Source organism: Platalea leucorodia (genome assembly GCF_965183815.1).
Source record: "Platalea leucorodia genome assembly, chromosome: 1".
In the NCBI taxonomy this organism is placed as follows: domain Eukaryota; kingdom Metazoa; phylum Chordata; class Aves; order Pelecaniformes; family Threskiornithidae; genus Platalea; species Platalea leucorodia.
Genome location: NC_138823.1, coordinates 23814485 through 23839659, shown reverse-complemented (window position 1 = coordinate 23839659; position 25175 = coordinate 23814485). Strand labels below are relative to the sequence as shown.

General features: G+C 45.4%; 1 protein-coding gene across 1 annotated transcript in view; it reads right to left on the bottom strand.

Moving 5' to 3' along the window:
* Positions 1-16253: 16253 nt before the first annotated feature.
* Positions 16254-25175, bottom strand: part of ANKRD46 (ankyrin repeat domain 46) — a 61136-nt gene continuing 52214 nt past the window's right edge. Inside the window, exon 4 of the mRNA XM_082313807.1 lies at positions 16254-23338. Within this exon, the coding sequence (XP_082169933.1) occupies positions 23176-23338 (163 nt within the window). The 3' untranslated portion in view covers positions 16254-23175. The remainder of the gene's footprint in view (positions 23339-25175) is intronic.

Sequence of the window (25175 nt, the reverse complement as noted above, 5' to 3'; positions counted from 1 at the left end):
TTATGAGATTTGGTACAAAATTATTCCCTGGAACAGTAACTAGCAACGCACGTCTCTGCTCACGTGGAGGTCTTTCTGCAATGCCAGGAGTGTGTGTTTTAAGCTTCAAGTCACCCCAGTTTACCACCTATTTAGCTGTCAGATCTGGGCCCTGCAATATAGGATCTGATGTTACTGGTGACTGGAATTCATTATTACACCCAGATCCTTAGCTGACATTTATAAAAGGCTGGATGAGTTTATGATTGATAAGAAATTCACGTTAACTACAGAGCTGAAGGAGACAATAGGCAAATGATGCAATCTACTAACCACCGACCAGGGAAGAATTTGCACCTCTGCATGTGCATTCAGTCTTCATAGTAGAGCAGTTCCCCTGAAGCCTCTGATATCGCCTATTGCTAGAGACAGGGCTCAATGGAGTAATTACCTTAGTCATAATGAGAGATACTCCAATGCCATCAATTTAAATCCTTTTCATAGTGCTGAATTACAGCTTGACAGCAGAGATCTCATGACACACTCCTGCTTCTGATTCCCCACCTGCCTCGTGACAACTGTATTGCTTGGTTACATGAAAAAACCAACATCATTGCCTAAAAGGAAGACAAAATGACAACGAACTTATTTTTATTAATTCTTTGGATTCTTTGCCATCTCCTATTTTCTTTCTGTATTTTTTGTTTTTCCTTTTTGCAAGATTTTACATTTATTGGGACTGAATGTTTTCATTGCTTGCAACTTCCCAGTGCTCTGATGCGATCGCTTTCCAGTTTGCAATTTCTTTCTGTGTGCTGCTAGAAGTTAGAATCCAGTGTCACCATTAGTGTTTCACTAGGTTGCAATTTGCTCCAGTGAAACACCTCCTCGCCCCAAAAGTGAGTTTAAGGTAGTTGTCAAAGGTGTGGAGGGTTGCTTGCTTCTTTTAGTTTTGTTGACAAAACAGGAAAAAATCTCCAGCTCTCAAATTGGGTTCCTATCATCTGGTAACAGGAATGCATGAAGACTGATTTTAATTTTTTTTTTTTTTTTTTTACTTACCATGGTGAGACAAAACACTTGAAGCCTGGGTACTTGCAATTAGGATATGAAGGATGTAGCATACTGTTCTGAAGACTGGAGATACTTAAACAGTTCATATTCTGACACTGAAGTCATAGGTTAATGTAAACATTTTATTGTATATCTGAGGCATGCCGTTTTCCCATGACATGCTGTAGCCTCATGTCAGCTAGTTGTCTATGAAGAAGCTGTATGAATCACCTTCTGGCTGTGTCTGTCTGTCTTCTTTCAGTGTAGAGGAAGCACAGATTACGATCTTAGATTCATGCTTACCATTTGAGCAGTTAAGGTTGGGTAAGATGAATTCTGCCCTCAGATTAGACGAATATCAGAAAAGATATCAAGTGTTCCCTTCTCCCTTCCTCCACAGCATTACTAGAAATCTAGATAGTGATTCTTGCAGAATTATTTGGTGTAATAAATGCTCATACTTAAAGGCTAAGTGCTGTAATTAGTCAGTGATGATAGCTTACATAGTTTAATTTGCAAATAAACTCTTATCCCATTTCTAAGACCCTTAAACCAATTTTTCCACAACTGGAGGATTCTGCCAACCAGATCACAACAGGCAACTGGAGGGAAAAATTGAGGGCTCTTTGCAAGGATTTTTTTGCTGTGTGAAGATGTGAGCTAGCTGGTTGGTAGCTTTTATTCCTCTTTATTGCACATGAAACCTTGATTTAATGCTTGTGCAGTACCAGAGATGTGTAAGGGGCACTATGGGGTATGTGTGGGATGCAGCTGGCACGGGCACCCAGACCCAAGAGCTCACAGGCGTTGGCTCTGCCTGTGTAGCTGTTGAGGGGCTCGAAGCCAGCCTCGGAGAGAAGTGCGATGACTGTTCAGCAGCAAATAAACCAACAGTAAGAGGTTTTCCATGATTCTGTTTGGTTATAGCTGAGGCTTTGAGGGAGTGAATGGTATAAAAACAGGAGAGAGAATGCTACTCTGGAGCTTCTGCTCTCGAGCCTCATTGCATTTCTGAGTCCAGGCTCATGTTCCCTGTACAGAAGCCAGAAAAGAATAATTCTAAACTTATTACCAGAAACAGGAATCACCCTCAAGACTGATAGGTTAGGAAGAGCCCAGAGAGGAGAGTGTTAACATCCTCATAACGCTATGCCCACGATGGCCTGCTTTCTTTTTGTCTTACTGCTAAGCAAAATACAGGATGCATAAATAGAAACACTGAATATAGACTGCAGGAGATTATTTTAGCACAGTATGAAGACACGATGCCAGTAAACCTGTAATTTGAATATATATTTTTGTTGCAAGATCTAGTGTTCTGTTTTACACATAGACGCACGTACATAACAAGAGCATTGAGGCTGTCAGTTCTGGCCATCTCAGTAGTATTGCAGAATTCTGAAGAAGATGACAAAACGCTGCGTTCAGTTGAGAAATCAATTTAAGCGAAATGCTTAGAGAAAATAGATTGTTATCTATAGAAAAGGGGAAATTAAGGGCAAGTGGAACTTCACTAAAGTATGCCCTGTTTTGGAGAAACCAAGGAAGTACTAAGCCACAAATGGAGTTGAGCTTAAACAAGTTGAGCAATTAAACTTGTTGAGCTAGTTTAATTGCAAGAAGAATAATCCATAATATCTAAATATTATGTTTTGTGAAACTGAAATGGACACTAGCAGAATATAAGGTACTTCTGTACCAACTGTCAAAAAATATTCACAACAACTTACATATGGAATGAAGTAGCAGGGCAACAAGAAAACCATATGTAATGTTTTAACAGAAGTTAGGCAAATCTTTGGGCATCCAAACTGATTAGTGCTCCTGTTGCCAAAGAAAAGCACCTAGATGTACCTTCTGGGCATTTTCCATTTCAAAGTTCCTTCATCCCTATTGCCCAAGGATCTCTTCACATTAGAATGTATCAATGGGCAATTTTTTGTTCAATAAATAAAACTCATCATTTGGTATATATCTAATCCTAGTGCCATTCTCTGGAGCCAGGTAAATGAAAGACAGTTTGAAATCAGCTGTATGGAAAGAAGACTCTTTCCTTCCCTTCTTTCATATGCACAAATAGGCTTGGAGGAGAGTGTTGATGGCATTTACTTTCCTTTGGGAAATATGGGGAGCTATTCCACCTGGCTTGGCCAGTTTGCCAGCGCACAGCCCTGCCATGTACCCCAGTTCTCTGCAGCTTGGTCACTTCCCCAACTCTTGTCTCCCTTCCAATTTAATGAGATTATTTTCCCTTGGTGTTTTGCAGGTTTTTCCTGTCCCTTCTTTTTTTTTAAATGAGTAATCATGCTTGCTAACATCTTATCCAAAAGGCCAAGACTTCAGTACAGCTTTGGAAATGCTGCATGCTGTGAGCTTTCATTTGCCTGTTGTTTGCGTCTGCCTTTAGATTATTAATAGAAAAATTCAGAAAAAACATAACTTAACCCATATAATACTCTACTAAATATCCTTCCTGGCACAACTAAAGATAGTGTCTCAGTGTCAGGGCACAAAGCGAGAGTGAGACCAATTCTTTTCAATCTGTCTAGAAATTTCCAACTGCAATCTGTGGAGAGCTGCCTGGTGGTCCCCACAGACTCGTCTGGTCACATGTTGCTGGCTCCTCATCTTTTCCAGCTGCTAGCTTCTAATAAAAGCAGGGGAAAAATGGTATTCCACAGAAATTATGAATATGACTGCCCCAGGGGTATTATGTGAATGTGTACTGGAGAAAAGATGATGTCCACAACCCTGAAAGCAGGGGAGACCGAGTTTGCAAGACACTCTCGTTGTTGACCTGTGATCCACCATGTGAAAAAGTTGGACATTTGAGTGGCCTTTTAAGTCCTAGTCCGATTAACCTCTTCGGGGCCATTCTTTACCCTCATCTTCCTCCCTACAGTTGCAATACACTGTTATAAAACACTTTTCCTCTAAATCTAGATCCCTGGAAACTACATGTAGGATAAGATCCTTAGCTCCTGAGGCAAGGCCGTTTCTCTGCCAGTGCAGGACTTTTTAATAGTCCTACTCTTAATCTAATTACTTCTCCAGTCTAGTTTAAATTGTCTCAGTCAATGCAGAATTCAAACAAAACTGGAGGCTGTATGAATAAGCCTAGCCAAATGGGAATTTTCTCTGTCTAAAGGTCAGGTTTGGCCTCTAAAGAACAGCCTGTGTAGTAATGAGTGTTTGGCTCCCTTGAAAATTGCAATTGTATGGAAATGTCACAAGAATACATGTATCTTTATTTAAAGAACTGGTTTTTTTGACTGAGTTGCTTAAAACCACATGACTGAGGTATTTTACAATGCAGCTGTTACAGATGACTCCAACATAACCTCCTTTACAAAGGGAGGCATGGAAACTAACAGATCTTCAGACGGGAGAAAAATCAGCTGTAGCTGTGCTTAGGCTTGTTATTTTGCTTTTTTTTTTTTTCAGAAGAAGGTGTGGGTCAAACCCTGCCCTCACACCAGTGGGACCGCACTGCGGGCTGGAGAGTCGAGGGGCTCAGCCTGGCTCCGCGCACAGCCCGCCGAGGGGCTGCCTGGGGCTCGGCCTCCTGGCACCCCACTCACCTCCGAGCACTGAAACTGGGGAGAGCCCCTTTGATGCTGCAGCACCTTTCACACTACTCAGTCAGTGCCCAACACCAAATTCAAAGTCCTATTTAATGAAATCCTCTCTGTATTTGTCTTCCTCTCCTGTTTTGTGCCTTCCCCTCTAGAACAAATCCTGACCCTAGCATGTCCTTAGGCCTACAAGAGATTTATTTTAGCTAAAATAAAACAGAGAAGAGAGACTCAAGTACCTACTACTGATGGGCAAATAGCTTTTATTCCAAAAGAAAACACGATGCGATAAAGTATCCTTCAGACAGTGGATTGCGGAGACATATCAGTGGATGTTCATACTCAGCATGGCACTTACTGCTACCCTTTTGACAATTATCACCTCCCGGCGTAACCCAGGGCTGCTGAGCTGATACAGAGCTGGCTCTCCCACCGTGGAGGGTGCCAGTGAGGTTAAACGTACCACTGAAGGGGCAACGTCTTTCTGATGCGCTGCTGGAGCAGAGCCGTGGCCAGCCTCAGCCTTGTCTCCGCAGCACCGCTTTTCCTCTCACCCCAGCACCGTTCTCTCCCCAGAGCACAAGCCCCACATCTCGCTAGTTCTGGGCAGCACAAGCTTTTGGGTCACAACAACCCCATGCAACACTGCAGGCTGGGGGAGGAGTGGCTGGAGAGCTGCCTGGAGTAAAAGGACCTGGGGATGTTGGTTGACAGCCAGATGAATATGAGCCAGCAGTGTGCTCAGGTGGCCAAGAGGGCCAATGGCATCCTGGCTTGTATCAGGAATAGTGTGGCCAGCAGGACCAGGGAGGTGATCGTGCCCCTGTACTCGGCACTGGTGAGGCTGCACCTTGAGTACTGTGTTCAGTTTTGGGCCCCTCACTACCAGAAGGACAGCGAGGTGCTGGAGCGTGTCCAGAGGAGGGCAACGAAGCTGGTGAAGGGTCTGGAGCCCAAGTCTTATGAGGAGCGGCTGAGGGAGCTGGGGTTGTTTAGCCTGGAGAAGAGGAGGCTGAGGTGAGACCTTATTGCTCTCTACAGCTACCTGAAAGGAGGCTGTAGCGAGGTGGGGATCGGTCTCTTCTCCCAAGTTACAAGTGATAGGACGAGAGGAAACGGCCTCAGGTTGTGCCAGGGGAGGTTTAGATGAGATATTAGGAAGAATTTCTTCACAGAGAGAGTGGTCAGGCACTGGAACTGATTGCCCAGGGAAGTGGTGCAACCACAGTCCCTGGAAGTATTCAAAAAATGTGTAGACGTGGTGCTTAGGGACATGGTTTAGAGGTGGATCAGGCAGTGAGGTTAACAGGTTGGACTCGATGATCTCAGGTGTCCTTTCCAACCTTAATAATTCTATGATTCTGTGATGCCAGCCTGAACGCTTGCTAACAGCATGAGCAGGTCCTATGAAACAGTGCTAGCCGCAATCAAGGACACGTAGGGCACCCTGCTGCAGTTATAGCTTCTCCTTGTAAATGACTGTGTAGAGACAGGGAACTTTTTGGAAAGGAAATTAAAGCAGCAAGGTGGATGGCCAGGCAGAGATGCCGGGATCAGATAGGGAGAGGCAGCATATTATATCCTAGGAAGAACGCAATCGGAACTGCTGGGAGGGAGCATGCTTCTGGCATATTGTTCTCTTCCTCCAAAACGTGGTTGTGTGCTTGTAGCAGGACTCAGTGAACAGCTCTGCTTATTGTGTGACTATTTGTTATTTCGGCCCACCGCAGACTCAGGGTAGAATTACCTAAACACTCAATATTCACATTTTGAAATATTATTTTAATTCCATAACCATAAAGACTGGAGATTTTACAGTTTTGAAAATGAAAGAGAACCATACAATAACTTGCAGACACACATAATGGCTTTTTACAGGAGGTTATAGACAATTTTCTGACTACAGTTAAGCTGTAATGAATGAAAAAGAACTCACACCGGCACACAAAAAAGGGAGGAGGAAGACAAAAGAAAACCTATTTACTTTTAAAGGCCTGTTGGCAGCTAACATAAGACCAAAATTTAGGTTTTGAAAAACAGTACATTTTACCAGGCAAAATCTAACGAGGCTGATTTTTAAACAACTTAGCACAATTACATTGATTGCAAGAGCAATTTGGGTAATTACATGTGGAAATGACCATAATTAGCCAGAAATGAGCAAGAACCTTGCAAATGTTCCCATATACAAGATTTTCTTCATGTTTCTTTGAGATGTTCACTGCTTAGTGTACAAGTTCCTTTCTTTGAGCTAATAAAAAGGTGTGGTTAGATAAAAAAAAGTCTGTCTTATGTTTATAAATGATGTGTCATAATCCAGATACCTAAAAAACCCCAGACTTTGGGGACAGTTCTGAATTGTTACACATGACTGTTGGGATTTTTTTGGGAAGACTGTGTGTCCATTCGTACGGTAGCAGTGCCCAGTGAGACACGGAGCGGCATTTCAGTATGTAAATGGGGAGGGGGAGGAATCGTGCATTTTGCATTGAAGTTCTGCCTGGCATCATGTCAAAAAGTTAATTTCAGTGCGGTAAGAAGAACAAAGAACAATTTTAGGAAGGGTTTGATATTTTATTCATATTTAGATTAGGTCCGGAGAGATGATGAGAATGTTAATTGGTCTCTCTGAAGAGACAGACGTTCTCACCAAGAAGAAAAATCATCTCAAGCAATTGGGTCTTTTTTCTTCGTTATTCTCTTTTCTCTTTTAATCTCCATGCGAAGCTAAAGAGAAGCTGAAGAAAGCCAGGCCAAATGGCAAGAAAATGAGCCAGGAACAGAAGAGGCTTAAACTGATGAAGGGAACTGTGGACAGCAGGGACAATAGTCGAAACAGGTCTTATCTTTCTGGATTGAAATGAGTTGGCTAGGACCTTTCATAATTGTTTATGATCTATTATTATTGTTATCATTATAGATCTCTGAAGAGAGAGGAAAGTAGCTGGTGGAAATTTCTGGCAACTTTAGAGATAAAACGGTGACTCAGTAGAAACTTTCCCTGTTAAAAAGCCACGTTAGGTGGTTGTAAGTATCTTCTCTGTTTAAACAAGTGGTCTTGGTGATAAAGGCTTCCCAGCAGAACACTCAAAACAACAGTCACTATAAAACTCAACATACTGCCAGCAGAGTTGTGTTTTTGGCAAAACTCACCCTGTTGTTGATCAACGCAGTGAACTTCCTCTGTAAAACTCATCCATGGCCCAGCTGGACAAGGTTTGTAAAATAAATACACCAAAGTAGATTAGCTTTAAAGCTCTAACCAAGAGGTGGCAAAACCAGGGGGCACTGTGCCGAAGCCCTGTTGTTCAGCTCTGACAGGCTGTCTCCTAGATTAATATCAGCTTTCCAGTGTTCAATGTTATTTCAGTTGGCTACAGTACTCTTGTTTCCTGGTGTTGTTCCATCTCTGTTAACGTTTTATATCTGTCTTTTGACTACTTTTTCCACTGAGCTCTCCTGCTTCCTTAGTGTTGCTACTAAACATGACACAGGAGCCTGGTAGATGTTCTTGGGGGCTGTTGACTTTGCAAGGACCTGATGCCCAGTTCTGTCCCACCATGTCTGGCTCGACCTAGCCCTGGTAGCCTGAGGAAGAAGAGCAGCCATGTCATTACCTAATGTGAAATACATCCTTTTGTAGTGATGACACAGGACAAACCAACCCCACATGAGTAGGGTGAGTAGTAACATTACCTGCTGTTGTAGCTTCTCATCTTGAGGTAAAGAAATGATGGGCAAGGAGAGAAAGTGAGAGACTATTTAGCAAGCCTTCATCCCAGGCAGGGGACTCGCTGCTCTCCCTGCACACCGCTGAATTGTTGCAGAATGGCTGCAATAAAAGCGGAGCAGTTTGCAGGGGGCTGAGGAGAAGGACATCTCCTGCTCAGCCCACGCAATGCAGTGGGGGTTAGTGGCCATCTGGCTTAATAGGCCTCCACCAAGAGGCAAACCCTTATTCATGTGGGGCGGCGGGATGACTGCTTCTCCTTGGGGAGCTTTTTCTACTCTTCACCTCCCCCGCCCAATAAATTCCTGTTTGGTCAAGTCCATCTGTTTGATTTTCCTTTGGAGAAGTGACATGCTGGGCATTTGGGTAGGAAAAGGATGGTTTTCCTCAGAGGCTGGCTGGGGGCTTGAGCGGATGTTTCCTTGATCACCCCTGAGAGTGAGCCTGGCAGATGGGTAACATGACGCTAGTCTCCGAGCTGGAAACATTTATGAAAAGAATTATATGTGGTGGGATACCAGGCTTGATGGCCTCACAAGCTCAAGCCAGTCGTGCATCCCTGTCCTGTCCTCTCCTCTCCTTTCCTATCCTACCCAACTTCTTATGTTCGAGTAAACACTACAGTTTCTGAAGAGGCAGAAAATGCAGCATCGTTGCTCATGAGATAGCAGTAAATTCCCTTGTGAATGTCTTGGGCTGTGATGATCCACAGACCAGCGTAAATTTGGGCTAAATTTGGTTCTGGCTTCTGCTGTCAGAGGAATGAGTTCAACTAAATTTTTCCACCTGGGTAGAATATGATACCTGATGAGGGCTGTCTGTCTATGGCTCCTACTTGAATGTATAGCAAGCCATAGTATAACATTCTGATTTAAGTAAAAATGTTAATTTGATAGACAATACTTAGTTTGCCATTTCAGGGAGTGAGTGGATCAGAGCTTCAGCTGGCCCATGACTGTGTGACTCCATCAAAAAGCTGTTGTGGTACATACAAACAATGGGGCTTGCTTCAGGGCTATGATTACTTTTGGCCCATATTATCTATCCTTACTTTGCAAATGAAGTGAGTCTGCTCATAAAGTAAACATCCAGCATGCTCCATGAAAGACTTGGGCAGCAACAGCGCCTGCCTGAAATGCGCTCCCACGTAGCTCAGTTTCATATGTAGGTGTTGATAGCTCTTTTATGGGCTGCTCAGGATATATCAGATGTATATCATATCCTCTTTTGTTAAAGTGCCACTGAGTCTGGCCCAGCTGTTTAAAACTCAGCCCCTGCAGAGTCTATGGTGATCATTTTCACCACTTGCTATGGCAAATTTTCATAACCTGGAGAGGTTCAACTGCAGTTAGCTTCAGTAGTGTGAAATTAATTACTTTTGTATATTCCTGTGTTGTAAGCACCGGCTGCAGCTACTGTGCTGTAATATTAGATTAAACTGAGTACATTATTAGCTTTATCAATGATTCATTACAATCTTAATGCCAACCGAAAGGACACAGAGTACCCATTTACCAGTGTGCCTCTAGCAAACACTGCAACACACACAGGTGCTTTTTTTGGAAGTGCCTTTATCAAGGACTATAAAGTAGTAGAAATTTCCTGAATTGAGTACATGTGTTTCAAGTAGATTATATCAGAAATAGGAAAAAAACCCTGCATTTAACTTCAGACTTACGGCAAGGTGCTCAAGACGGGACCCTCAGCCATATGTTCCAGGCAGCCAGGATTAGTACAAAATCTGTGTGACAGCAAACAACTGCAGACTGAGAGGCAGACCATTTGTAACACCGATCGACAACTGTGCTCACGGCAGTCTGTGCGAAGGCTGGAGCAACTGAATGCAGCTGTGAAATAAGGTTGAACGAAAAAAAGAGACTCACAAAGACTCTCGGAAGCATGTGGCAAGTGAGCAATTGCCTCCTCTCAGCCATCCCCTCCCTGTCTTCCCCCACGTTTTGGAAGGAGCTGTCTCCTTGATTCATCGGTCCATCAGTTTCCTCCACTGAGAAGTCATTCCTTGTTCACTCACCCCTTCGTAGCAGGTCCTGAAGGAAGGGTGGGCTCTTTGGGTGCTATTAGTATGTAGAGAAATGCTAACTAATAACAGAATAAAGAGAACAGGGGAATTTTTCTCTTCCTTTCCCTTTTGGGTCAGGATGAGAAGGGGAATTTCAAGGAGCAGACTTCAGCCAGTACAGATGCAATTTCAAAGTTTCCCAGTCTTTTTGAAAGCTGAGGCATTGGCCTGTGATATGCACACTTGTCAACAACTGTATATTCACCCCTGTGGGCTTGAATCAGATCTTACTACACCCCAGTTTGTCACTGGTATAACCACTGATTTCAGTTAAATTAGTCTTTATTTACACTGGTGAGTATGAAGAAAGGCAGGTTTGCTAAGTACAGCAGATCACATGAAACCAGTCTTTTTCTTCAAGGGAGGCATTAGTCACCACTGCAGGCACTTTGATTTGTTAGTCTGTACACAACACAAGCAGGCTTTTGAGAAAGCAAAAGAGTGTTTGTGTGGGTTTCCTGGGATGTTCAGCGCTCTTGTAAACCCTTGTGTCGCTTTTGGTAAGGTTGGTTAAAATAGGTGATTGTCAGCTTCAAAAACGAATCAATGAAACTCCAGAAACAAACCACACTGGAGGTTAGAAGCAAGGGTTGCTGTGTGCGAGACTGCCGAGGAAATACGTGTGTCCCAAGAATAGCCCACAGCTGTTTACAGGGCATCTCTATTGGGACCTGAAGGATGGGAGTAGTGCCGTGTGTCTCAATACACACGTATGATAAATATTACTCACTGGTAGCCATTTGAATGTGCCTGATAGAGCTCAGAGTCCTTCTAAGAAAATAAATAGTTATTCATGGTAACAATTACATTACTGGGGTCTTTGGAGCCCTGCTGAGGTCATCTGACTCAGGACGAGGAGATTCAGTAAACCATGAGTAAGAAAAACTTCCTGTGATTAGGTTTCATTTCACCGTAGATGAATCTGTATTTCTACTGGAAAACATTTAGGGTTTAATGACTTGAAAATAACTGAAAACTACTGAGTACTACTTTTGCCATTTGCAGATGAGAGTAAATGACATATAAATGAGAAATCTAAATCACCAGAGTTAGATATTTAGCCCAAACGAACGGAATCACAGAATCACAGAGTGGTTGAGGTGGGAAGGGGCCACTGGAGGTCATCTGGTCCAACCCCCCTGGCTCAAGCAGGGCCTCTTAGAGCCAGTTGCCCAGGACTGTATCCAGGTGGCTTTTGAATGTCTCCAAGGATGCAGACTCTACAACCTCCCTGGGCAACCCACACCAGTGCTCGGTCACCCTTACAGTGAAAAAGCATTTTCTTATGTTAAAACTCGTACATTAAATCTCAATTTTCATCTGATGCACACACAAATCATTTTGGAAACTAAAAAATCAGGTTTTGCTCTCCCTCCTTTAAAACTGAGTAAGCAAAATGGACAATTTCTACAAAAGACAAGGAAATAGAAGAAATTTAAAAATAATTTCCCACTGAAATGCTTCTTCAAAACATTTTCAGCCAAACCTAATTAGAAGGGTAATTTCTTAGAAGCGTTCAGAAAATTTGCCCATTCCTTTCACATACATTTTTGCAATATTACCGCACTTCACATTATGCATGGAGCATCTCCCTGAAGGAATCTGAAAGGCCTTGTCTTTGATATGCCTCTCGCAGCTTGCTGATGCTATGACGCCAGCAGGAAAACCAGCCACTGTGTGTTCGCTAGGCTACCAGGCAGCTGGGGAAAGGCAGTGCTTCGTTTAATACTCAAGACATATATATATGTGTAAGTATATATATATGTAAGTATATATATATATGTAAGTATATATATACATGTATATATGTAAGTCTGCAGATACTCTGTGCAGATACATATGTATTTAAAATGCTGAGTATTTAAATCAGTACATATGTAACATATTTATATATAAATGCATTTTTGTGTATGTGTGTGTGCATATATACGTACAAACACAACCATATGTATTTAGGCTTATTTTATTTCTCCTTCATTCTCTTCCTTCTATACTAGTCTCCTTAGACTGTAAGCTTGCTGGATCAGATGCTGTGCCTGTACTGGTGCATCCTGTCTTAAGGGGGAAATGAGGGTATTCCTGTAATATAAATACTAATTTATAACCCAAAATCTGTGTTCAAAGAACACTAAGGCTGCAAAGTCAAGCAGCCAAAGGTAGGAAAGACCAGGATTATGGAGCTCTGTGCCACTTTCTTTCAGTCTGCTTTGCATACTGCTTATTACCCGATCATATATTCTGCTTTTTCCTTTTTCATTGCCTCATTCAGTTTATGCAATGTGCAGTACTAACTTATTGAGCAAGGAGGCAAGATTGGTTTTCCCCTGACTTTCCACACGTAAATCTACATCCTAGTTACTGCATACTGTTCAAACTCCGCTACTGAGAAGAAATTGTTGTTTCCTGATTTCTTTAGTATCATTGGTGCTCATCTCTATCGCTTTGGAGTGCCTCATGAGTTTCTGTTTACAGCATCCTCTCTTTGGTGGGAGCAATGTCCATTGCTGATGGCAAACTGAGGTAGATTAAGGTAAGGTAGATTTGATTGGGTAAAATTTAGATAGATTAAAGTGAAAAATTAAAAAACTTGGGGGACACAGTTTGAGATATACCTAATTTTTCACAGTATCCATCACCAAATAATACTTATAATTTCAAAGCTCAGCTCACGAAGACTTCAGTTCGGTGCTCAGCCCTTCTGAAAAATGAGCCCAAGGAGCACCAAGACAGGCCTTAAACCCCAGATCACAGGCCCAAGCTGCTGAGCCATGGGAACCCAGGCATGTGCCTGTGTAGTTATGTTCAAGACACACAAGAAGTAGAGGAGGGCTCTCCGAGCTCTCTCCATCCTGTCATGTGGGTCCTCATACATCCTGTGGTGAGAAACCTTGATTCTGTGCTGCTCCAGGTCAGCACATATCATGGGATCCACAAATGGAGTTTTGGAATGAATTAAATATGAAAATGAATAATGGACCTTGTGCGGCACTCCTGGGGAGACCTAGCTTGAGATCACATTTAGTTTCATGCTCCTCTTAAATATTACATTGTCATTGCACTATAGAATGCTAGAGCAAAAACGCCAGGTTGCATCCCGGGAGCGGCGGCAGAGGTTTTGGCAGCCAGGCAAGGAGAATCGGAGCCACCGGCCCTTGGGAAGGTAGCAGGGGCACTGTGAGCTGTGGAACGAGTGAGCTGTCTGGGTGAGCTGTCTGGATGTTTCAGGAAAGTCATCCCCCTTGACACCATTCCTGGTGTTCAGGTCGGACTTGTCGTCATTGAGTTTCAAAGTCAATCCCCGGTGTATTTCTGTGGGGCTGCCATTTCCCGTAAAGATTCTCTGGCTTTTCACAGCCTCTGACATACTCGCATCTGTTTGCACTCACTTTAAGGCTTGAAAACATTTCTTGAGAGGAGCAAGGCGGGTGAATTTTTCTAAAAGAAGAGGTGGATTTCTTGAGCACAGTTTGTTAGCGTTGCAGAAAAAGTGTGGTTTGTAAGAAATTTTGTCTCCTTCCAAGCCTTTGGGCTGATTTTTTTTTTCACGGGCTCTTTGGCTCTGCTCTCTGCGAGCTGTTCCTGGCTCAGCTGGCACAGCCAGCCTTTGTGCGTGACTGCGAGAGCCTCTGCATTTCTTGTGACCTTTGAATTCATGCCCACGCACAGAGCGGTCCCCGAGCTGCTGCGTGCTGCCTCAGCTCCAGCCGCTAAGGACTACCTGAGGTGCAGCGCCAGCTGAAGAAAATCATTGAGGCTGTTTTTGGAAAGTACCCACAACCACCCCAGAAGTTTTTCCTCCTTGTAATTCATAGAAGAGACGTGAGCTGTGTCTGGATGGTGCCCCATGCCTGCACCTTTCTGGCACCCTTCAGTCCCATATGACAGTACATGCGAAGAGAGGGAGATGTAGGCTTCAGGGTGACAAGGCTTGCTCTCTTCTCACCTCTTTTGGATGACCTGTGGGCCCTGGAGCTGGCACCACAGACAAATGCTCACCAGGTGGCAGGGAAGGCAGAATGAAAGCACCGAAGATTGCCAGGGAAGGAGCGTGCATGGTGACAACGTGAGTGGCTGGAGATGTGAGGGACAGAGAGGCTTGGGTGTGTGGCAGAGAGGAGATGGGGGAGGTCGGAGTCCTTGGTGGGGGCAGGCTGTGAAGGACGTGAAGGGGGGGTCCACTGCAGGAAAGTGGCAACTGAGGATTTCAGGAGGGGTCGGAGAGGAAGCCAGTATGACAGGCCTGGCTGCAGGAGCAGCAACGTATACAGCCTTCTTCCCTTAAGTAAGCTTAATGCTTAAGGCTGGGGAATGAGAATGCCAGGACATTCAAAGGCTTTTCAGGGACACACGAAAACCGCAGGCACATTTCAGAGGGGCTCTGACAAGTGGATGCACGGTGAGAGTCCAGCTCCCGCGCACGCGGGGGGCTGAGCAGCCGGGCCACTGTGTGATATGCGGAGTCACGGGGCTGGGGTGCAAGGGAAGGTGAGTATATCCCCCTCTTGTCCTGCCTGAAAATTCATACCGGGAATTAAGATGCAGTGCTTGTGGCAGTCAGGGGTTCAGTTTGATGATCCTAGGAGTACCTTCTAGCCCTTTCTCTTTAGCTCGGGCATATGTATCACTGCTCGACACCTTATCTAGGTGCATTAGGTTCATACAGCAAATATAGCAGCCCTGCTGAGCCCAGAAGTGGGACTGGCCTCTACATATGCCCTTTCTGTGTCTTTTGCTAAAACAGAGGTGTGTTGGAAGGAAGTACACTGTTTTCCTGTGTACATAGAATGGAATGGAATGGAATGGAATGGAATGGACTAGAATAGTTCAGTTGGAAGGGACCTACAACGAGCATCTAGTCCAACTACCTGACAACTTCAGGGCTGACAAAAAGTTAAAGCATGTTGTTAAGGGCATTGTCCAAATGCCTCTTAAACACTGACAGGCTTGGGGCATCCACCACCTCTCTAGGAAGCCTCTTCCAGTGTTTGACCACCCTCTTGGTAAAGAAAGGCTTCCTGATGTCCAGTCTAAACCTCCCCTGGCACAGCTTTGAACCGTTCCCACATGTCCTATCACTGGATCCCAGGGAGGAGAGCTCAGCCCCTCCCTCTCCGCTTCCCCTCCTCAGGAAGCTGCAGAGAGCAATGAGGTCGCCCCTCAGCCTCCTTTTCTCCAGACTAGACAAGCCCAAAGTCCTTAGCCGCTCCTCACGGGACATGCCTTCCAGCCCTTTCACCAGCTTTGTTGCCCTCCTCTGGACACATTCAAGGACCTTCACATCCTTCTTAAATTGTGGGGCCCAGAACTGCACACAGTGCTCAAGGTGAGGCCGCACCAATGCTGAATACAGTGGGTCTTCGCCTTTCTGATGCCTGGACACTGGATCTCATGACCAGGGTCTGCACTAGGGCTAGTTCTCCTACTAACCGTCAACGAAACTCCTGTTAGTTTTAAGAAGAGCGGGAGTGGACTGAGGAATCTCTGAAATTTTAATTTCAGGTAAGAGGGACTTATGTAATTTACCACCAATTAGAAATAATTCAACTCAACCTGAAAATGAAAATATATTGAAGAAAACAACAGGAGGGAAGCAGCTGACTTTTTTCTGTACTTACATAGAGGCAGGGCACTTTATTTAATTTTTCTGTGGATCAGAGAAAATAACCCCTCATACAGCCACTGCAGTAAATCATTGCACATTTTTTTTCTACTATGTCTGGTAAGGGACTGGAAATCTGTTACTTGGGCTTCAGAAACAAGCCAGAAGCATGACATTTAGGCCCCTGCTTCTCCAGTTTGTGTGCGTTATATCAGTGCTGTGGACCACTGTGAATTAATTGCTATTGCCTTTTATGTACTTTAGCTGGCTACAGCTGCTCAATACACTTTTAAATATCCCAACAACTCCAGTATTATTTGCTGACACTTTCTAAATGCTCTGCTCAGCATTTGGTTGTCTTGATAGCATCAAATGCCCTGTTTCACTTGGAGGCAGCCAGAGGCTTTGGTTAAGGGCCTGTACAGGTGTTGCGGAAATAATCCAGGGCAATTCTAGTACCATCTAAAAGCCATACTGTTTATTTTTCTGCACACACGGGCTGCTTATCACAACCACCTGGAAAATTCCACACATGCGGTTGCCCCAGAATGGGGCTTTGTGACAGTGCAAGAAAAATGTTTTTTTCATCTGATTCACTGGCAGTAAGTCTCCAGTAGGTAAAAGCATGTTTTGTATAGAGTAGGAAGGCAGAAAGATGAGAGAGCGCTTTAAATTAAAATGGAAGCTTTGTTGGCATAAAAGATTAACCCAAATTTCTGCTGTTGGTGGCCAGAAACCTGCTCCCTCGCCATGACGCCAGCTCCCACCATCAACTTATGCTTGTCTGGAGTTACGTTGTGTGTGGGTTACGGCTGCGTGCCGGGGTTGCGTGGCAGTACAACTCGGTATACTGACAGTTTACATAGCAACACCGTCTCATGGGTGCAAAGCACTTGCTTTCGCCAGTGCTTATTCCTCAGCTCAGCCAAGGTGGTGGCACTGGTTCGGTGGACACCCACAGGTCTCGGGGCGCAGGCATGCTGGGGAGGAGGAGGGCGTTGGTGCGGCTGGGAAGGGAAAGCCAGAGCACGCCGAGCGAGTGCCCAGGGCAGGGCGTACCTGTGGACGGCCGCAGTACGCACCTGAAGGGCCCAAGGGTGTGCCAGGCTGAGCTGCCTGCCAGGGTCTGCCCTCCCAGCTCTTTCACAATAACGAACTGGGACCCAAGGCAATACATGAGGCTGAGACTGGGTGAAGCGGCCTGTTCTGTGCCTGAAGCATTGTGTGGAGCCACTGGCTCAGAAGCAGCGTAAGCAAGAAATCATGAGCCAGGAAAGTAAGAGCTCTTCGCTGTGCCTTGCTTTCTTCTGAGGTACAGGCGATGTGCTCTTCACCCCTACTACATCACCTCTCGGTTCTGCTGAGAGGTGCTTTGGGATGGCTGAAAGGGCACTGTAAAACCTGTCCTGCCCTTCGCCAGCTCTCTTTGATAGAGCACTGCAACACTCTGTGCCCAGCCTTCCCCTTCCTCCTCCACCTCAGCCTCCAGCCTTTTCTGGTGCAAACGTGTGTAGGGTTGGAAACAACCATCATCGGAGTGACAGGAGCCGTGTGGCCGTTCCTGGGTGACCTGGAGCAGGTATGCCGCAGCAGCTGATGCTAATAAGGAACAGGGAAGCTGTGGCCCTTGCAGTTGTCCTTGTAATCCTGCAAATGGTGTGGGGATTTCCTCTCCATGCTATATCCCTGGTCTGCTGAACAGCCGTGGTGGTAAAGAACTGAACTCTTTAAGGACACATCCCACCACCACTCAGAGAGAGTTCAGCTAGATAGAAGCCCAGGCTGAAAATCAGCATACCAGGGAATGCAATACAACACTGATGCAATGAAATCACAGGTGTCTCTGGAAGTTATGCCAAAACCATTTGGGTGTCATAAGTGGGTGACTTTCCTGCAGATGTTCCAAGCCCTTCTGCAGTGACCGCTGTGCTCATAGTAAAGTTTCCTGCACCAGCACCCAGATTTGACTTTTGCTCTGCAGTGTAAACCTCTTTGCTCCGGCTTGGCTCTGCTGCCTCCTTTAACGTATTCTCCATTTTTACAACTGTTTTAGCAGTCTCCTCCCCATGACCTATCACATCACTATTATCTTCCTTATTAATCATATCTGACATTCAATTGGCATGTTTTGACAACCTTATCAGTGAGATTTGTGTTCTCATTTGACCTCAGCCTGTCGGGGATGGGAGGACAGGGAGTCCTTGAACAAGCCTCAGACCTAATGATAAATACTGAACAGAAGAGACATCTTTCTTTGCGACCTCTTGCCATGTTCTGTAAGAAATGATGGGGGAGCCTATTATTAGGCTGAGTGCCTGCGCCGAGCACCACAGGACCCCTTGCCTTCACTAGGTTCGGCAGGCACTGCCAGAACACACACAGTACTACACCGCGTAGTACTTAATCATCTGTTTTAATGCAAGGAACCACATGCCTGTTCTTTCCCAGCTCTTTCTCAATCCTGGTAGAGTCGAGAAATGTACCCCCAGTCAGCGTTTGCCATCACTTTATGAACGCCAGAGCATGAACTTCTCTGAAGCTGCCCTGCCATTGCTCGTGTCAAGTCTCACCAGTAAATATGCAAGAGTGCTCTGCTACCTTAGGTTTCTAAAGGGATTCACAACAACACTGGATTTTTTTTTTGTTTCAAAAAATGGCAAAATCTGAAAGACCTAAAGATTAATGGAGATTAATCCACTACAAGACTAATAGACCGCCCATCCTCATATTGACACCCCCTAGACTGTGAATTCCTCAGGGCAGAGAATCCTTCTCTCTTCTGTGCTTTTTAAAGCAAGGAAGGCTTTTGTGGTGCTAGATGCCTGCTGAGGGAAAGCAGGACACCTGGTCTCAAAGTGTTTAGCTGCATGTCTTCCACAAATGCTTTTCAGTTCCAGAAAAAATAATGAGCAAGGCCTTCAGGATTTAGCCCATGAATTGTGGTTCTCATAGTACACGTGGGTCCTGAGACGATTTGAACTAAAATTGTGTCAAGGAGGTCTCTCCTCCTGCTTGTGTTCCTGGTGGGGCAATAGTCTTAATGTCTGTAGCTCTCATATGATTGCAACTTGCCGCACAGGAAGCAATTACGGATGAGGGCTGAGCTGCCCGGCCTCATGGCTGCCTTCCTGGCTGTCGTTAAGCATCTGTGGACAATTGGGTGGATGGCATGTGCTAACGAATATATTCCCCCACACTAGGCTTGTCCTACCGCTTACATCGGTCACATGCTGGAGCCAGGGCAAATCAGGTGAGTCAGATAAAGGTCTCAAGTGTGGGATTTTCTCCAAGCAGCAAACACTGAGGTGGATCTGTACCTCACCCCTGCACAGAAGAACTTGGGGAGGGCTGGTATATAAGGAGTTTTCCTATAGCTGTCCTGTGCAAAGCTACCTTGCAAGGGAAGCTCCTGGAAAGCTGAGGCTATGTCTCCTTACATTTTCCTAAATCACCATAAGACACTAGAGAAGATGCAAGACCAGGCAAAATGGTCCAGGTACCCTGGAAGGGGGAAGCCAGCTGAACTAGCTGCGACGTGGTGTAGCCTACAATCCTAGCCCATGCACACGAGCTTGGTTTTGGCCTGGGGCACGCTGTACCCTCTTTTCTCAAGCCCATTGGCAATTTGCCAGGCTGTCAGTGAGGGTTATACAAATCTCACACGGGATGTCTGTACCAAGCAGGTTATCCCTTACTTACTGCTAGGCTGTCCGGGAAGAGGTTCCCATTAATTTTTTTTCCCACCCTCTGATGACACATTTTCTAAACCACAAAGCTGCTTTGATCTGGACAACATCAAGAGTCATGCTGTGCTGTGGGTTTTCCCTTTAAAACTCTTGGCAATTATGCACACTAACAGCTATGCCTCCCCTCGGGGCCACTGCTCAGAGGTCCTCCAAATGGGCCAGGTGCTTTTGTACAGCTCTGGACCTTTTTTTCTTCCCGTGACCTTCCACAGAGGTTTTTCTTGTCCTTGAGTCTTGGCTGCCTTGGGCAGCTGCAGCTGGTAGCATACTTGAGTCTAAAACTTCCATGTATACAGGAACTTGACCTGATGTGAGCCTCGCACTGCTGACTCCTTCCTCACGTATCTCCTCTGCAGCCAGGCCAGCACACAGAGCTTTTGCAACGTGGCGCTCCTGTTTCATGACCCACACAGACCAGACACAATTGGACAGACTGATCCATGATTCATTGAAAAGTTGCCTCAGACTTAGGGTTCAGGGCAGGAGAAAGGCTAGTTTCATCTTGCGTGCGACGATCCAGCGTGGTGCTGCCACATGTGTCAGAGAAGTAATACTTGGATGTCTGCTGATTTAAATGGAGAATTTGGCTTCAGCCGACCTGGGTTGAGTCACATTGCTGACTGAAGGGCTGCTGCTTTGTGTTTTGATTCCAGTTTTTGGAGCAGATGCTGTATGGGAGGTTGTGTGCTAGCTTCCTGCCTGTTTCTGCCTGCAGCTGGATGTGGTCCTGGAATATCCTTTTGGTGACAACCATAAGGCACCAGCAGAGCCAAACCATTCTGGCTGGCAGCTTGTCTGGGAAGGTTGTCCCTGCTGTCCAGCAAGGACTTTGGAGCAGCTGTTTAAAGACAGCAGAAATAATCTGTTCCACGCTGCCCGCAGGACAGCATTGCAGGAGCCAAAATAGGTTTCAGGCCCAGAAAACGCAGCTTTTCATGGTTTTGTTCTTGACCTCACTGGAAAGGAGGGAAAGTTTTCGGCTGCCACCAGCTGCTGAGTGCTCTGCAGGAGTGTAATTGGTGATGTCCATCCATTTTCCCATGGGCAGTCATCCATGCAAAAGCCGGCACCAGCCATCTCCACAACCAGGCTACGTGAGAGCAGTCCCGGGACTCCGGATGGCAGGAGGCTGCCGGAGCAGCATAGGGTGTGGTGTGCCTCACCGCCTCTTTTAAGGGCATGCCAGGGCCCTCTGTGCCTATTAGAGGTCTCCAAGCCAGGGAGCAGGTCCCTGCCTGGGCCGGTGGCCAAGAAACCTGCCTGACCCCTTACCTTTATCATAGGCCATCAAGTGTCAATCAAAGGACACTTCTAACAAGGGCTTCAGCTCACTCTCTGAGAGCATACAGTTGCTTCATACGTTGCTAATCCTGCAGGACTCTCCACCTGTGCCTCTCTGCTCTTCATCTGCTCTTTGCTGCAGCACTGCGTAGAGGCAAAGTGAGCAAGTTTTCTTTCTTTCTCCCACCTACTGTAGTGCCTGCTCACACTCCAAAACATGCCTCCTTTTCCCTTTTTTCTGATTTCTAAAGGGTTCCAGTTTCTCCAGGCTCAGGTACTTTCCCACCTCCTTCTCCCCTGCCTTTCTGGGCCTTGCTCAGCAACAAGTGTGAGCTATGCAAAATGCTTGTCTCCCATCAGGTGTAACAGATATTACCATCATTTCTGCCCAACACCGCTGCCAGTAATAAGGATGTAAATAATGCATGAGCTCATGCTAGATGAGGATCAAATATGCACAGCTGTGAGTTATTATGTGGTACTGTGCTTTAAGGTTGGTGAAAAGAGCCACTTTACAGCTACTTAGGATTTTTGTATTCTCTTCCCAGGAACTTTCATCTGAATGTGCTCACAAGATAACCTCTTAATTAGTCACAGTCCTTCATTTCAGTTTCTGCTTTGCTCGACTTTGTTGGTTAAACAGCTGAGGTCTCCCTGGACCAGGGTCACAGCAAAGCCAGTGGGAGGTGGGTGATAATGGCTGTGGAGATGTTTCACTGCAGGAGGGCAAGCAGAGAGGTTTCAGGTAAAAAAGGGGAGGATCGGTCCCATCTCTTTGTCTCACCTCTCACTCAGAAGTGCCCTGAATAATACAGCCTAAACCATCCCCATCTTGAGGCCTATGGATACCTCCCTCCTTTGACTGCAGAGTGGAGAAAGTTCACCCGAGGGAGACGAGGCAGCCGTTCACCTCTCCAAAACATTTTGACTGTGCCTTATTTTCAAGTTTTCATATTATGCGAAATGACGGGCAAATCAGGCACAACACAAAGCAAATTGTCTCCAAAGCTATCAAAATTGTCACTTTTGACACTTTTGTGTTCAGCTATTACAAGGATGCTTTTCTAAATCTTTTCCTGTCTTCATTGATGTCGCTGCTTGCTCGCTGCGACACATCAAAAGGCTTGCGATGCTCCTTTTTCCCCTGCGCAAAAGGCACCGGTGCCTCTTGCTGCCTCATGCTGATCTGTTTCTAGCACACTTGACACACACAAGTCAAATGCTTTTTCTGCTGCTTCTGAGCTTGGGCTTCATGAACCAACTTACGCATCTGAGTGTTCTTTTCACAGCCCAGGGGGGCCAGGCAGTGCGGCAAGGCAGCACGGCCAAAAAACCAATGAGCTCAGGTCAGGAAGGCTTTGCTTTGCAAATCATCTCACCAGGGATGACTCAACCCCAAGGCAGGCATGTGCTTAAATGGAGGAGCACTGTCATGGAATTCCCATCCTTCCCAGGTTGGAAACTGCAGGCAGCCAGAGTGAATGTCAGAGGATCAAAGACAGTGGAGATGCCAAGTTCTCAGGCTGTGTTAAGATTATAAAGAATGTTTTAAGGTTATAAATAAGGTATTTTGGGAACAGAGGAGGCTGAAAGGCCTGTGATTCTGGCTGGTCCCCGTTCTCCCCAGAATTAGGATGGCGTATAAGGGACAAAGCAGGGGTCCTTGCCTCAGGGCACTGCTCCTCCTGTGGGAGCAGAGGGCGAGGTTGGGGCTGCCCACGGGGCAGGGAACCAGGCCTTGAACCATGGGGTGAAGCTTGGGCACGGCACTTGCCTCATTCACGGCCCATCACAGTGTGCTGGGATCTTGGTGAAGGCGTCACGCGCAATGATGTGGGGAAAGACTATTGCAGTGCACAAAATTAAGCTGAGGCGCTTCAGCATTTACTTTAGCTTTTTGGGTTATGTCACTTTGCAGTTTCTACCAATTTTTCATCTCATCTTCTTGTACATGGCATATGATTTCTGTCCCCCACTAAGTCATTGCTTTGTTCCTAGTGATAGCTCCAGGATGTTGTTCTTTCAAGAACTGTAACTAAATGCAGTGTCTTGTTTTAAGTTAACCTTCCTTTAGGTGGATCAAGTCGTTGGTACTCATGTTACGCTGTTCTTTGCTTGTTCTTGAGTGCAGGCTAACACGGGCACCGACTCCGGACCCAGGAAGGACACTCTCCATGATGGCGGGCAGTGGGGAAGCAGCCCGGCAGTGCTTCTCTCCCCAAACGTGGACACTGTCTTTTGCCAGTGTGAGGGCAGGGGTGGGCAGAAGGGACCTGTGCATCTCTCGTGATGACTCTGGAAAGGAATGTGCATTTTCTTTAGCTTTGAAAGGGGGAGAGGCTTCTGGCCTGGCCATCCGCATCCAGGCTGCCTCTCATCACTTTGGAGGGCACTGCCTGGGGAAAAAAAATCAAAATCAAGACCAATAAAAGAAAAACTGTTAGAAAGGTTATGACTTGTCAGTGCCCAAAGCCCAGGCAGCAGCAGAGCATGCCAGCAAGCAGAGCTCTGACAGTCACTCAGGGAGGTAAAATGAGAAGCCCCGCAGCTTGGGGAGCCTGGAAATGCCCCTGTGGCTCGGAGCCGGGCACACGACAGCAGGAGAGATTTCAGAAAGATGTGAGAACTACAGAGAGTGCTGCTGGCCGATCGTTTGGCTGATTTCCCTGTTATGCCATCTCAGCAGCAAGAGGCATTACCTGGATCCTATTTATCTGTGGTCATTAAAAATCCGTTTTTAACTTTGCTGAGAAAAACAGTGGTCTATCCAGTGCCCTGCAGTTATGTTTCATTTAGTGGCATACTTCTTTTGGCCGATGGACTGTCAAAGGTGTTTAAAATCATTAAACATCCAGTACTCCCACAGCTTTCCTGGGTGATGTGCAGCAGGTTATTGGGTTGTGAGTATTTGGAAATCCCGGCGGGGATCCTTTCTAGGTTTCCTCTGCTCCGCGGTGCTGCAGTAAGCATTCCCAGCCGCACCCATGGATGCGGTCACATCCCTCTCCCATTTGCTGACATATGGAATGAATAGCTAACAGCTTTATTGACATTTCTATACAGGGTGCAACTGTCATAACAAAAACATACCCAGGCATCCAATTTAGCTGCAAATTTACCTCTGTCATGCAGACCCTAGACAAATACCAGATTTTTCCAGTATGGGTACTAAGAACTTCAAGTATTCCCACACACTTCTCTGTCATCCTTTTTGGATCTTTCTTTTCTATTATAGCACATTTTGAATCTAAAGCGATGCAGCCAATTAGTAGTAAAGCACTTGGATGGCTTCTACATCAATGCTCAGGAAAACAGTGTCAAAACTGGGGAATAAGGGAAGGGAGCAGAAAGAGAGGAGGCTTTTAATTTCATTCAATGATGTCTACTAATACTTGGCAATGTCAGAAGATGAAGCAAAATCATCTACATCTGGAGGAGAAAAGGAAATAGTTGTAGTTCCATTTTCAAATCCTAAAGCTTATGAAGTGACAAATGGTGTTTATCCTATCTGGAAAAAATGTTATTCTTAATTGTAATACTGTCACTGCTGCCAGCTCTCACAGCTTCAGTGTGTGGCTCATGACAAATGGTGTCTTTTCAAGCCCTGTTTTGATTATATAGGAATCTCAACAATGCTTTTTTTTAAGCTTGAAAGTGTATCCCAGAGCAAAACTTGAAGGTTCAGAAAGTGGAAGACAGAGAATTCACTATATATTGACTTCAAAAAATCTCATCATTTTTAAGGAAGTCTAATCATTTCTTGTTATTTTTTAGTTTTCCAAGTTAGTAATACCGCACTCTGGAACAGGAAGGCACAATATATACACATACACGTCACTTCATTTGTCGCTGCAGCTTCTCTCTGCAGAGAGTATCCTTTGGGTTTGCATTTATCATATTTATACATGCAAGCCTTGTATCTTCACATACCTATTAAACACTTACATGTATAGAAGGTGCAGAAATCTGTAATTATACTTCTGTTTGTTCACCTGGTTACATTTCCTGGACTAGTCTGGGAAGATGCATGCCATAATACCCCAAAGAGTATTCATACCATAAGACCATGAAGAGAAACTTTCTGAGAGACATCTAATAATGTTGTTAAAAGAGCCAAAAAGAACCTGAAAAA